Source organism: Monodelphis domestica, chromosome 7, assembly GCF_027887165.1.
Source record: "Monodelphis domestica isolate mMonDom1 chromosome 7, mMonDom1.pri, whole genome shotgun sequence".
Taxonomy (NCBI): domain Eukaryota; kingdom Metazoa; phylum Chordata; class Mammalia; order Didelphimorphia; family Didelphidae; genus Monodelphis; species Monodelphis domestica.
In genome coordinates this window covers 239,077,339-239,092,225 of record NC_077233.1, presented here as the reverse complement: position 1 = coordinate 239,092,225, position 14,887 = coordinate 239,077,339, and the positions used below count along the sequence as shown (strand labels likewise).

Genomic DNA, 14,887 nt, shown 5'->3' with positions numbered 1-14,887 from the left:
TCTTTAATAATGTTTTATATTTTTAATCATCAAAAATTTATTTTCTCTCCCTACTAAGCCCACCCCATTGGAAAAGGAAAAAAAAACCCCAACAAATTCCATGCATAGTCAAGCAAAAGAAAAACATTCCTTGGTGGTCTTGTTCAAAGAAATATGTCTCCTTTTGCACTCTGAAGTCATCATCTATCAGAAGGTGGATGGAATGCTTTATCATTGGTCCCCTGAGATCATGGATGTGATCATTGTGGTGATCAATTGTTACAGCTTTCAGAGTTGTTTGTCTTTACAGTGTTGCTGTTATTATGTAAACTACTTACCTGGTTCTGGTTCCCTGTGCTTAGGAGTGCTGATGGATGAAAGTCTTCATGCAGAAGCAGAACCTGATGCCAGTCCTGGGTGTATAAGCACCCTAAGAATAATACTCATTCAAGTGTAGCTCCATGGGTCACCAAACTGGATAGTGTTGTTCAGACTTAACTGAGGGGAAAAGCAACCTACAGTGAGTCACCAAAGTCCTTCTGGCTGATAATACATTCCATAGCATCCTTATTTTATCTGAATCTCTCCCTCCCTCCTTTCACCTCCCTCCCTCCCTCTCTCTCCTTTCTTCACTCTCCCTCCCTCCCTCTCCCTCTCTCCCTCTATTTCACTTTGTCTTTCACCCTCCCTCTCTTCTCTCATTCCCTTGCTCTCTCTTTCTCTCACTCTCCCCCCTCTCTCCCTCCTTCTCTTATCTCTTTCATTCCACTTCTCTTTCCCCCTCTTTTTCACTCACTCTCTCCTCTCCCCCCTTCCTTCTTTCCTCTCCCTCTCCCTCTCCCTCCCTTTCACTATATCTTTCTCTCTCCCTCTCCTTCTCTTCCCCCCTTTTCTCTTTCATTCCCCCTCTCCTTCCCCTTCTCTCTCCCCCCTCTCTCTTCTCCCTCTCTTTATCTTTCTCTATCCTGCTCTTCTCTCTCTCATTCTCCTCTCCCTTTCCTCCTCCCTCTCTCCACTCCTCTCTTTCCCCCTCTCCCCCTCACCCTTTCCTTCCCTTTCTCTCCCTCCCTCCTCTTTTTCCTCCCCTCTTCTTGTCCCTTTTCCTGTCCCCCATCTGTCTCTCTCTCTCTGTCTCTCTGTCTCTCTCTCTGTCTCTCTGTCTCTCTCTCTGTCTCTCTCTCTGTCTCTCTCTGTCTCTCTCTGTCTCTCTGTCTCTGTCTCTCTGTCTCTGTCTCTGTCTCTGTCTCTCTCTCTCTCTCTCTCACACACACACACACACACAAACACAGGTTGTAGAAACTAAGCAGGTATTCCATGGCCCATCCGTGCAGTGATTTTCTACTTTTTCTAAGTCTTTTCAGGCAGATTCATAGAGTTAACTTTCCCTTGAAAGGACCTAGCAGGACTATAAAAACACAGATCACTTCATATGAAGCTCTAATCTTTCCTAGCTTCAAAAGCACTTTTTTATCTAGAGAGCTCTTTGGAAAAGACTTTATTTTATAAGGTTTTCAAATCTGTACAGATTGAAAGATGAGTTTAATATGACCCTTTGTTTCACCATTTTCATCACTAGTTAAATCCATTGAAACCTGCTTTAACTGAGGCAGCTGTACACACACACACACACACACACACACACACACACACACACACACACATGCAATTGCCACACGAACTGAATTTTTAAAATTGTTCCCCTTTTTACTATTTCTGTGGTTGCTCATGTTCAGTATGGATGTGTGGAGTTACATTCCAGGTGCCTAAGTCAGTCTCCAGCTTAAATTTAAAAAATAAACCTGCCGTGGGTTAAGGAAGCCTTTGAAGTTAAATGTGTCTGAATTGTTAATTTCGCTTGACAGTCCCCCAAAAGAAGAAAACATTTTTTTTACTTGTGAAGTCAAAACACCTTCCCAACAGCCTTCCTAGAGACAGACCCACATTTCTTTTTATTAGATCACCATTTCCTGTCTCCCTGCACTGAAAATTTTATTGGTGCCCCTTCACGATGAATTCGTTGCTACAAGAAGACAGAGTGGTAAAAGACTCTGCACACAGGCCTTTCAAACTGTACTTATGCCCACCAGTCTGCATTCCCAATGGGTAGTACCATGTCTATAGTGCTTTGATCTAAATTGACTGAAGATATCAGGCACTTAACTTAGATGTGTGTCACTATGCAAAGATCATACAGTGCAAGAATGTTCTAAAGATCAATTCTCTCCTTTTCTTTCCATCTTGCGTGCTCAAGGAAAATGATCCAAAATAAAGTTTTGAACTTTTGACTGTGATAGTTGCTGGTTTGACATTTCCTTCTCCAGCTCATTTCACAGATCAGGAAACTGAGGCAGACAAGGTTACCTGACTTCCCAACGTCACACAGCTAGTAAATGTCTGAGGCCAGGTTTGAACTTGGGTAAAAAGTAGCAGATCTCATTTTGGATCCCAGCCCTGCTATTTACAACCGTATATAGTCTAGGAAGCGAGTCTGGGAAAACAGAATCCAAACAAATACAACCAGTCTGAAGAGCGAGGCTTCCATTCCTATAGGAAGCAAGGACTAGGAAATGCTTTCATTGATGCCCCAGACTGGAGATCCACTGTAACCACAAGACTGATAACCCTGTCGCCAGAGCAAAAGCTTTGGGGATTAGCACGACATGAACATCTGTGAATTTCCAGCCCTGGGCACAGCTATCTCCAAGGTCCTAGTAAAGATTTCCCCCCATCCTTTTGCCTGGAGGTTTGGGCCACACAGCTGCTATAAATGTCACCCTTCCAAAGAAGTCTCAGAAATTGTGATTTCCCCCGTCTAAGTGATAAAAAGAAAATGGTGAGTTTGAGAAATTCATCTCAACATCTTTCTCTCCCTCATTCCCACAGTCCAAAGCCCTCCGAGAAAAATGGCTTCTACAAGGAATGCCAGCAGGGACTGCCGAAGAGGAAGAAGCCAGAAAACGTCAGTCTGAAGAAGATGAGTTCAAAGTTAAAAAACTGGAAGATAATATTCACAGGTAGGTGCTTCATGCACGAACTGGACACTGTTTAACCAAAGAACAAATGGCTGTGATTTTTCCCATTCCCCCTTCCTTTATTCCTATATCCATTTCTGGTTTCCATTTTCACAGGACTATTTTATGTGAAATTTTCAGGGAATGGATGTATTTTTTTCCATGAAACTGAAGCGTATCTCCTTCAAGAGCAAAAGCATTTTTTTTAATTTAAGCTATTTTGAATAGAAAACTTTATTTAACAGATCATATACTTCTCTGTGCTTATTAATCAGAGTATATTGAATAGCATTTAACATATTCTTAAGGACACTGAATCATCATTATATTATACTGTGCTATAGTTCAGTGATGCATTCAGGGTATATTGAGGCTACCATGCTTTTGGAGTTCCTTTGTCCATTCTTTATAAAATTTTCATCTGTCTCCACCCTCCTTCTAAAGTGCTTAGTCGTTGTCATTGAGCCTACCTGTAGGTCAGAAGTTTTGTAAATTTGGGTTTTTTATTTGTTATTTTTAAAAATTATTTTGATCACTATTTCAATATTAGGCAATTTGTGCCATGGGTAGAGGAATTAGGAAGTACTTTGTTCAAATTTGGCTTCAGACACTTATTAGCTCTGTGAACCTGAGCAAGTCACTCAACGCTGTTTGCCTCAGTTTCTTCATCCATATAATGAGCTGGAATAGGAAAAAGCAAACTACTCCAGCATCCTTGCCAAGAAAACCCCAGATAGGGCGATAAAGAGTTAGACAAGAGAGATGACTGAACTGAATTATATGTCCTACCAGTCTTCAAGCAAACAAGGACAAAAATTAAATATTTCCTGCACTCAAGGCGCTTATATTCCATCGGAGGCAAGACAAAAACTGGGAGGGGGGGTCCATTTTGGCTGTAGAGAAGGCTGGACAAATAGAATTGATCCAAATTGTGGGTGTCCATATAGGTCAGAATCAGAACTTTTGTGGGGGAGCCCCTAAAGGTCTGTAAGTGGGGAGGGGGTGACATGATTAAAGCAGAAAAGTAAGAAAATGGCTAAGCAAGCAGTGTGAAGGAAGGGTTAAATAAAGCATAGGAGGGCATAAAGGCGCATTAGTGGGGTAATTCATTAGTCCAGGCAAGAAGAGATGAGGGATCTGGAATCTCATGGATAAATGGGAATTCCAAATAAGAGATTAATCCAAGAGGCATCGCTGAAGCAGAATCAGGTCTTGTCAACTGGTTGAATGTTTAGGGAGGAAACAGCAAGTATGGAAGGGCAGAGAACTTACACTCAAGGATTGGCGCCTCAGAGATGGAAAGGATAGTGAGGTGACTTGAAAGAAAGAAAAGTCAGGGAGTGGGACTAGTTTGGAGCGAGCGGAAGATGAGGGGTTGAGCTTTGATCATGTTGGGCTGCTAAGTGGAATTCTAGGTGTCCACTGAAAACACAAGTCAGAAAATAGGGACAAAGTCAAGAGTGGAGATGAAGAGGCAGAAGTTTTTGTTTGTGTTCAGTATCAGCCTTGTCAGGCTCTTCATGACCCTATTTGGGGTTTTCTTGACAAAGATACTGGAGTGGTTTGCCATTTCCTTCTTCAGCTCAATGTACAGATAAAGAAACTGAGGCAGAGGTAAGTGACTTGCTCAGAGTCACATAACTAGTAAGGGTCTGAGGCCAGATTTGAACTCAGGGAGACGAGTCTTTCTGACTCCACGTCAGATGCAGCTCTCTAGCTGCATCTATCTAGGGTTCTAGAAGAAGAAAAATATTTCCTTGGAAACCAAGAAAAATAGAGCAAATGGTTAAGAGGAAGGGAGGGTGAACCTTAAAATATCGGGTTTGTTGAACTCTGCTTTTTTTTTTGAGTGGCAGCTCAGCTCACTACTTTCTTACCATCTGCCAAAATCTTAGAGAAAGTGGTACAAGCCAAGGATTACTGGAAACATTTACGGGGGGGGGGGGGGGGGGGTGGTCAACTCTATAAAATGGCCTAAAAGGAAGTTTGCTTTCAGGTCTCAGTTAAAGTGGCCTCATATACTTTATCCTTGCCATTCTGGTGATAGCTGGAGTTCTCACACTGGCCGTCCTTTTCCTTTCCTTTACCAACTCCAGAAATGTAGATTGTATTCCTCCCACTAATGATAATCAACCCAAAAGAATTCATAGCCTAAATGGATTTCTCCATAGTTCACATTGTGTTGTGCTTTTTGTGTAGTAGACATGAGATTTCCAGTACTCCTTGGCAAAATGCTTTGCTATAAAAGCATATTCAATTGTCCATGCAATTATAGTGCCCTATTGGTCTGAATGTAAGCTTGCTTTCCTGTCCTACACACACACACACACACACACACACACACACACACAAATTTTCTACTCCTCTAAAATGCAATCTCTTTGAAAAGAAAAAATTCATGCATACACATATACACACAGGCATACACTAAAAATCATTATACAGAATTACTATATTAAAGAAATTCTTGACCTATTTAGGAAAGTAAGAATCTGTGTGGTATGAAGAGTAAAAAGTCAGTACAGAAGACCTGAATTCAAATCCCACCTCTAGCATATACTGGTCTGTGAGTCAATAGACAAGTAATTTAATTTCTCAATGCCCTCAGGAAACTTTCCAAGACTATTATAATAATAATAATAGGTAGTATTCAGACAGTACTTTAAGGTTTGCAAAATGCTTTACACGTATTATTTCATCTGATTACCATCATCACAACTAATTTTTTTAGTTTTTAACAATTTTTACATTGATATAATTTTTAATAATCAATTTTTTGTCATTGTGCAATCCATGTTCTCTTCCTCCTACCGCTTCCCTAGTTGGCAGGTAATAATATAAGTTCTACATGTGTTATCATACAATACATATTTCTCAGTTGATCATGTTGTGAAAGAAGACATATATCATTTAAAATAGAGGAAAAATTCACAGAGAAAATAAAATGAAGAATGGCTAATTTGAGTTTTCATTCAGACTGTTAGTTCTTTCCACGGCAGTGGATACCCTTTCATATTATGAGTCCCTTGGAGTTGTCCTAGATCTTTGCATTGATGATAATAGCTAAGCCATTCACAGTTGATCATCATATGTTGTTGCTATTATTGTGTGCATTGTTCTCTGGGTTCTGCTTATTTCACTTTGCATCACTTCCTATAAGTCTTTCCAGGATTTTTTGTGATCGTCTTGTTATGGCACAACAGTATTCCATTGCTATCTTGCACCACAACTTGTCATCACTAACATTCATCTAGCACTTCCTATGTGCCAGGCACTGTGCCAAGGGCTTTGCAATTAATGTCTGATTTGATTATTACCCCCCATCCTAGAGATGAGGAAACTGAGGTAGACAGAGGTTAAGAAAACGTGCCTAAGTTGACAGAGATTTTCTCACCCGAGAGTTCCCTGTATTGATGAAACCACAGATCCAGCCCCTACTTAAATGCTGTCTTCCACTTTAAAATGTGAACTTCCCCAGGGTAGACTGTTTTTTCATTTCTTAAACGCATCATCACTTGGTACATAGCAAGAACTTAATAAAGACTTCTTAAATGACCAACTGTCCCTATTTACATATATTATCAAAACAGGCCTCTGCCACATACAACATAGCAGCTTAGCATGTTCATGGAAACTCCCCAAGTGGGGAAATTTAGAATGGCAAACAAGCCTGGAAAGTTAAAGAAACTGTGAAGGAAAAATATATTTAACCTGATATAACATTTAATCTTGTGCAGAATACAGTATTAATGTAAATAATATTCAATGAATTCAGTACAGCTTTATGGAATATGCGGTGACTTCCACTCTGTTTCAGACTGGAGCCCTGGTCACCATTAAGAAAATGGTGGTTTTAGAGTTCCTCAGTTCTGCTATAATTTACTGAATTTTGGTCAAACTTGTATGTGTATTTGTTAATGTGATTTTTTTATTGTGGCATTACAAATGTGGGCAGTAGTGAACCAGTTTGGTGCTGAGGATACCATGGCTAATACTCTCCCTCTAGGTTTCTGGGGATGCCCCTCTTGATCCCCAGTATCACCTTGAGTTGTGACATTTGCCCTTTTTGACCATGCCCCAGTATACCTGTACTTAACTGTTGTTTTGGTATGGTGACTTCCTAAGGGTCCTCTCTTGTGAGGCTTAAGCTGCTTCCTTTAGGAGTTGCATTAGCTCCCTTCTGCAAATTTCCAAGTTAGAAGAGTTTCCCAGAAGATAGTAGAGGAGCCCTGAGGATTTTTACTGACCAGAACTTCTCCAGAAGCCTTTTTCTTTCTGATTTCCACATTCATAATTTATTCAGGGATGATAATATAATTTTCTCAGAAATTTTTTCCTTAGAAAGAAATTTGCTCAGATTTTAAAATAATAAATGTTTAAAATTTTTTTATTTAGTTAATTTAGAATATTTTTCCTTGGTTACAAAAGTCATGTAAAATAATAAATTTTAAATGATTAAGAAAATAAAATTCAAAAAATTCAGGATTAAATAACTTATGCTTAGAAACCTTTTTCTGTCATTTCCCAGATTTGATCTTAGCCAAAAAAGCCAAGAAACGATTTCTGCTATTTCATAAACAATGGGCATTCTTGTGTTTTATTGTTTTTTTAGTGTCCACAAAAAAGTACCATTATTAGTATTTATTTATATCTCTGGCCTTTTTCTCTTTGACCACCTTGAATAGTATCATGTCCAGCAGTTCAGGTTCAAAATTAGAACAAAATGACATATTCATAGTCCATCCAACACCTAAAAAAAAGCTTATTTAACAATAATATGGAAGTAAGTTAAGCGAAAATAAAGGTTTGGTTGATAAAATTCTACTCATTTCCATATAGAAACATATGTAGTATGAAGGGTGTGTTGGCTTGCGTGGCACAGCAGAACATCCACCAAAGGCATGGGGCAATGACTGTTTTGTGGGCTGGCCTTTTTGTGCTTGGTGTGACTGAGAATTCTCATCAAAGGACCAGAGTTCCAGATCCCTGGACCAGTAAGGCCTCAGGGACAGCTGCCCTCCTGTGTAGGAAAAAAATAGCCCCGGGTATAAGTCAGGGTTTTAGGGAAAACTAGCCCAGCCTGGGTGGGCAAGACCTTCAGTATTTGTCATTTATCAAGCATTAGCTTTTAGCAAACGTCAGCTTTTAGCAAAAGGCAGAAGACATCCCTTGCTTTCAAGGAGCTTGCAGTCTAATGAGGGAAACAACATGTAAATGATACCGACAAAGCTTTGATGTATCAATAAGGCACTTAAGCCTGTCACAGTTTAATAAAGCTTGCCTGTCAAGACTCTTTAGAGACACAAACCACCAGGAAACATACACCGGCACACAGGGAAAGTCTTTCAGGTACCCGGTTAGGCAACACTGCCACAACAGGCTCACAACTCCCATGGCCTCTTGCCTTCTCTGAGCATCACTTCTATAGCATTTCAACCCAGAAGCCTATCAAGAAATCACAGAAAGCATCAGAGGAAGAGAAGCACTTCAAGCCTCATCCCAGGCATTGGTGGCAAACTGCTGCCTTCCGTCCCAAGGATACATTTTCCTGCCTTCCCCATTGGGGAACCCGTGGCTTTTACTTTGAAGGCAAAAGATCTGGAGATGTTCGAGTTCTCCAGTTATCATTTACCCCAGGGCAAGTGGGACCAGGACAAATGATTTTTACTTCTTTTCTGAGGCTTAGTTGCTTCATCATAAAATGAGACAAATACTACTTCCGTCGCCCAGGATTGTTGTGAAGATCGAGGGAGATAATATAAAATACTATCCCAATATTGTTATTTTGCTTCACCTTGCCCCCTATTTGTTCCGCTACTGAAATGGCTATTTAAAGCTTTAGCTCCAATCAACTGAATCTTTCTGCCATTACCCGAGAGAACACAAAGTCATTTCAATCCAATTTGCTGCAATATTGAACTAACCATGGCCTTTTTCCTCCACTCAAGAAGCTGTATTAAAATGATGCTTCAAAGTCTCTTTTTAAACCTAAGAATGCTGCAATGAAAAATAACTTGCAATCAAGTCTTAGGACCAGGCCAAAGCACAGCATTATCTAAAGAGTGTATTTTCAGTCTCAATAACCTCTAACAAAGCAATGACCAACCACAGTTCTACGGGGCTGATGGTGAAGAACCATGCTTTTCACCTATTTGCTAAGACATGATGGATTCAAGATGTGGAATAATGGTTTTAGACACAGCTAATGAGGGAATTTATTTTGTTTAATTATGCATTTTTATTATATTGGCTTTCTTTTCCTTTTAAAAAATATTTTTGTAGAGATGGGAAAGTGTGGGACTGGGATAGCATTGCCTCTCCCTAAAAGAGCGAGAGAGAGAGAGAGAGAGAGAGAGAGAGAGAGAGAGAGAATTGTTGAAACATCTTGTAAAAAAAATGCATAGAAGAGAACATAAGGAGGGCCAGAAGGAAACCAAGACAATCAAGACAGCATTGAAAGTTATGTGTTGAATTTATCATATTACAAGGTGTCTTGAAAGCTTTAAGCCACTAAAGTTTAAAACATGCTTTCTTGAGTTCATGTGTTATACCATCCCTCTATGAATGCTTAGAATGCTCACTGGCTCTCTTTCCTCTTTCTCCTCTGCTTTTGGAAACTACCTCCTATTCTTGAAAGCCGGGGTCAAAGGCCACCTCTTCCATGAAGACTTCATTTATTTTCTTTTCTTCCTAAAAAAAAATCTTACCTCCTGTCTTAGTATCAGTTCTAAGACAGAAGAGTGGCAAGGGCTGGGCAATTGGGGTTAAGTGACTTGCCAAAAGGTCATACATCAAGAAAGTGTCTGGGACCAGATTTAAACCCAGGTCCTCCCATTTCTAGGCTTGGTGCTCTCTCTACTGTGCTACCCATCTGCCCCAGCCTTCGTTGATTTTCTCTGAAACCCACTTCCATTTCTACTTTTCCTTACTCTGTCCGGTAAGACTTTCTATCTCTCTCTCTCTCTCTTTTAAACCTTTACCTTTCGCCTTGGAGTCAATACTGTGCATTAGCTCCAAGGCAGAAGAGTGGTAAGGCCTAGGCAATGGGGGTCAAGTGACTTGCCCAGGGTCACACAGCTGGGAAGTGTCTGAGGCCAGATTTTGAACCTAGGACCTCCCATCTCTAGGCCTGGCCCTCAATCCACTGCTGCCCCCAAGACTTTCTATCTCTTATAAGCACCTGTTATATTCTAGTCTATCACATAATTATTGTGTTTATTGTTCTTCTTCCTGAGTTCTTATCTGGCCCCAGACACTGACTAGCTGTGTAACCCTAGGCAAATCACTTTACCCTGTTTGCCTCAGTTTCCTCATCTATATAATGAGCTGGAGAAGGAAATAGCCAACCACTCCTCTTTATAAGACAATCCCAAATGGGGTCACAAAAAGTCAGATAGGACTGAAAAATGACAAAATAGGGACACATTTTCCAGAGTTACTGTCAATATCAAATGAGATAATATTTATAAGATGTTTATCTCAGTGCACATAATAATCACTCATTAAATGACCATTTCCTTCTTTCCCGAATCCTAAAAAATTCTGCCTCATTTGTACCAAGTGGAAATGATATTTTTGTGATCATAGGACAGCATGGAATCTTGAGAATTTATATACATATCAAGAAAAATAACAAAACTCTTGATATAACACCTTCATGTTATTTTTGTTTCTCTTGGATCTTATTACTGAAATATGAAAGGCGATTTGATTTAATACATCCTTATTACATATTATTCCAATAGAATAGTCAAGCATTCACACATATTCAAAGTGGTTTTCATTAACGGTGGGATTTGTGGAGGAAGTTCACCAGAGGGTGTCTCTGGTCCCTTCCAGTTACAGTAAAATATTACTACATTTCATCCATTTCTATGTTCTACAGCCTATATACAGATTTCTATAATTGTCCATCCTTCTCTGTTAGATTTTACTGACTAATTTATATTCTAACTTGGCATTTCCTTTGGCAGCCATCTCTCTGTATTGAGCAACTAAATCCTATTTTGCTGACCTTCTGAGGTTCCTTCTGTGTTCTTTTGACCTCTTTTGTAGTGACAATATATTTACATTGGTTTGTCTTTGGGGTGAAATTATTGTAGTCAGAGTCAAGATCATTTCTGTTGTCCATTTCCCATCCAGTCACTTGTTTAAATAAATTCATGGGCCAAATTCATTGACTTTTCCATAACCACTGCCTATATTGCATCGCTTATCCCAACCAGCCATCTGAAAAATGCATGTTGTTGGTCTCAGGCCAAAAAAGGAAATGAATAAAAGAATATGGATGAGCATAAGCACAAATCTGTCACTAATATTAATGAGAAGGGGGGATATGGGTGAGGAACTGCAGCTAATTAAGATTCTGTTCTAGAACTTATGTAGCCTATGAGAGAAAATTCTAATAACAAGGAAGTGATAATAACACAGAGGAAATTAATGATATAGAAAAATTAAGAAAAAAAAAAGAAATCTTTTTGTTTCTAATTTACCCTAAATCATGTTCCACAGCCTTAAAGACACTAAAATACTTTAGAAAATGACTTTTAAGACCAAGAAGAATTACAGACAAGCAGAACAGCTTTGAAATTTGCATTTTTAATAACCCTTACCTTTGGTTTTAGAATTGATACTAAGTATTGATTCTAATACAGAAAGGTTATGCAATTGGTATTAAGTGACTTTCCCAGGGTCACAAGACTAGGAAGTGTTTGAGGCCTCATTTGAACCCAGGTCCTTCCAACGCCATGTCTAGTGCTCTTCCACTGTGCTACCTAGATGCCCTGAATATTAAATTTAATAATCATCAGAACTATATTTATTTAGCATGTTAAAGATTGCAAAGCACTTTGTGTATATGTCATCTTATGATCTTCACAAGCTACCCTGGGAGGTAGGTGCTATTATTATCCCCATTTTCCAGATACAGAAACTGAGGCTGGGAGGTTGAGTTACCCTTGCCCAGGGAACACAGATTTAGTAAGTGTCTGAGGCCAGATTTGAACTTGAGAAGATGAGTCTTTCTGACTCTAGGCCTGGTACCCACTGCACCACCTAGCTGCCTCAACCTTTCTCTTTGCACTCTACATTCTCTTTAATAAAATACCTGTCATGTAGCAGGCCCTTAATACATGCTTGTTGACTGACTATGGTCATTCACCCATATACTAACATCAGACGCCACCCACAGATGCTTGTGGATTCTCTACCTACTTCACAGGGTTGTCCTTTTGAGGAACAAATTTAAAACAATTTTTCTGTCTTAAAAGCACAATTTATTTCTTCAGTCATCAGATACTAATCTTACAATTCCTTCCAAGTTGGAAACTACTAATGTTGATGAAAGTTTTTCTGTGAAAGTTATTCTCTCTCTGAAACAGCCCTTGAGTTAATTTTTCTTTTGAAGTTGATTAAAAACAGGCTTAACTTAACCCAAGTAAATAAAGAGGATGCTAAGGAAAGCTTCAGGTTGAGGGAAATCTCCCCTCCTCTTCAGGGATTTGAGATCAGAATCGAGATCTGTGGCCTGAAATTGTAATCATCAGGGATGAAGAGGGAGAATGAAGCTGATTTAGTGCCACGTACAATTAGATTCTTCTTCATTCTGACATATTTTCCATGTAGAATACGTGCACACACCAAACAATTAGGTAATTTTCCTGGCTCTCTCTAGTGGCCAGAAGGAAAATTGGCCTTGCTGAACACATAAATTCCAAATTGACAAAATCAAAATTTACATACGTTTTTGTTTAATTTTAATATATCATTTATTTTCGTTCCTTTAACTTGGGAAAACCAAGAGTGGCTCCTCACCTTCTTGGCTTGATTTTAAGATGCTCTCTTCTCTGTATCATTTGTCAGCTACGTCTTTGAGTCATGGGAATGTTCTCGGTGGGTTTCAAATCCAACTCCGCTTGCCTTCTTGCCTTCTAATATTCTCCTCTTGCATTCCCCCAAGATTTCTATGAAGTTTCATTCAGGCTTCTGAGCTTATGTCAGTCAGTCAGCAAACATTTATTAAGTACTTTACTGTATACCGAAGTCCTGGGCATACAAAAGAAAGGAAAGGAACCCACAGGATAATGAGGGAGACGATATAGAGATTAATTAAAAATGATTTGTGTATATATAGGATAAACTGGAAATAATCAACAGAGGGAAAGCGCTAATATTAAAGTAGATCAGGAAGAATAACCCACAGGATAACGGGGTGAGATGATGGAAACCACTACTCTATGCAGAAACAAGTCATATATATATATATATATATATACACATGATAAATTAGAAATAACCAACAGTGAAAGTGCTAACATTAGAGCGGGTCAGGAAAAATGGCAGAGAGGGGCTACCCAGGTCTGGGAGACAGCCAGTAAGAACGTCAGGAGATGGAATGTTGTGCTCAAGGATCATCCTCATCAGTGTCATTGGGTCAAAGAGTACATAAGGATGTAGGTAGCATATAAGTATAAGGCATTTCTTTATAAATCCTAGACAAAAAACAGACTTTTTTTTTTACAGGAATTGGGGGGGAGAAAAGCCCTGAGACTTAGCATATTGACTGATTCAGGCCCAAAGCGGACAGTGGATTCTGAATAGAAATCAACACTGAATGAAATAGGACATGGTAAATGCTCCCTGAATTATTGTCACAAGTGCTAATTCAGCTAGCAACTTACAAAGAATTCCCAAGATGGAGCCATGCCTATCAATTATTATGCCTGGCTGAAGATACCTAATTGATCTAGTATTGGGAAAATGGAATTGGATAATGCTGGGCCATTAGCCGCAGCTGTGTTAAAGAATTCTAACTTCAGGGTTCACTTCACTTTCAGTGTTGAAAGGAGACTTGGATTGGAAAATTAGAGATGACTATTAACTCTTAACACTCGCCTGTACTCAGTGGACCTTGGGGCCCAAGGAAACTTGAATGGAGTGGGTCAGAAGCATTTGGTCAAGTTTTATTTGTTAGTGGGCATGCAGCTTATAGAAGGAATTGATGGCTTTGTGCTCCAATTCCCAGGTGATGTAATGAATGAAAAACTAAGCTTGGGGTCCAAAAACCCACAATGCCACTTAGAAGTTTGATGATGATGTGGTGGATCACTAAAACTCTCTCATTCTCCATCTATAAAATGAAAGGATTAGACCAGAAGACCTCTGAGGTTCCTTCTAGTTAAAAAAAAATCTCTGTTCCTATAATGCTACCTTTGCTAGTTCTTTCAGTGGCCTATACTAATAATTAATAATACTAATTAATTAAGTTATATTATGTATAAATAAAATGAATTAATTAATGAAATTTAAAAATATAAAAAATTAATAATAATCAAATACTACCCAAAAGCACTTGTAGGAAGCCTTCCTATTTTTCTATTTGTCATCCTCTCTCAGCCCTTCTCTCTGCCAATAGACACAGTTTTTCTCACAAGAAACCTCATAAGTCAAGATTGCTATGGGGAAGGAAGGAAAGAGTTAATTGAGTATTTTAATGTAATAAACATTTTATATTTCATATATTTATTTTTTAGCTCTTATTATATATAATAAATTTTTAAAAAATTTAAAAACTAGTTTCTCCAGCCAGTCAGTGTATTCTATTTATATAATATGATAAAATTCTTACTTAAGTTTAATTTGTTGTTGAGTAATTTAAGTCCTGTCTGAGTCTTCTTGATGACCCTACTTGGGGTTTTTCTTAGAAAAATACCAGAGTGGTTCACCATTTTCTTCCTCTAGCTCATTTTATAGAAGAGGAAACTGAGGCAAAGAGGGTTAAATGACTTGCCCAGGGTCACAGTGCTAGTAAGTATCTGAAAACAGATTTGATCTCATGAAATAAATCTTCCGAATTCCAAGCCACTTAGTTGCCCTTAAGTTTAAATTTACCTGCAAAT

General features: G+C 38.9%; 1 protein-coding gene across 7 annotated transcripts in view; it reads left to right on the top strand.

The window, feature by feature from the left end:
- PALM2AKAP2 (PALM2 and AKAP2 fusion) overlaps window positions 1-14,887 on the top strand; it is a 532,659-nt gene that overhangs the window by 138,775 nt on the left and 378,997 nt on the right. For all 7 annotated transcript variants that reach the window (NM_001370845.1, XM_007497892.3, XM_007497888.3 and 4 more), the window contains 1 exon segment: window positions 2,863-2,993. In NM_001370845.1, coding sequence (NP_001357774.1) covers window positions 2,863-2,993 — 131 coding nt within the window.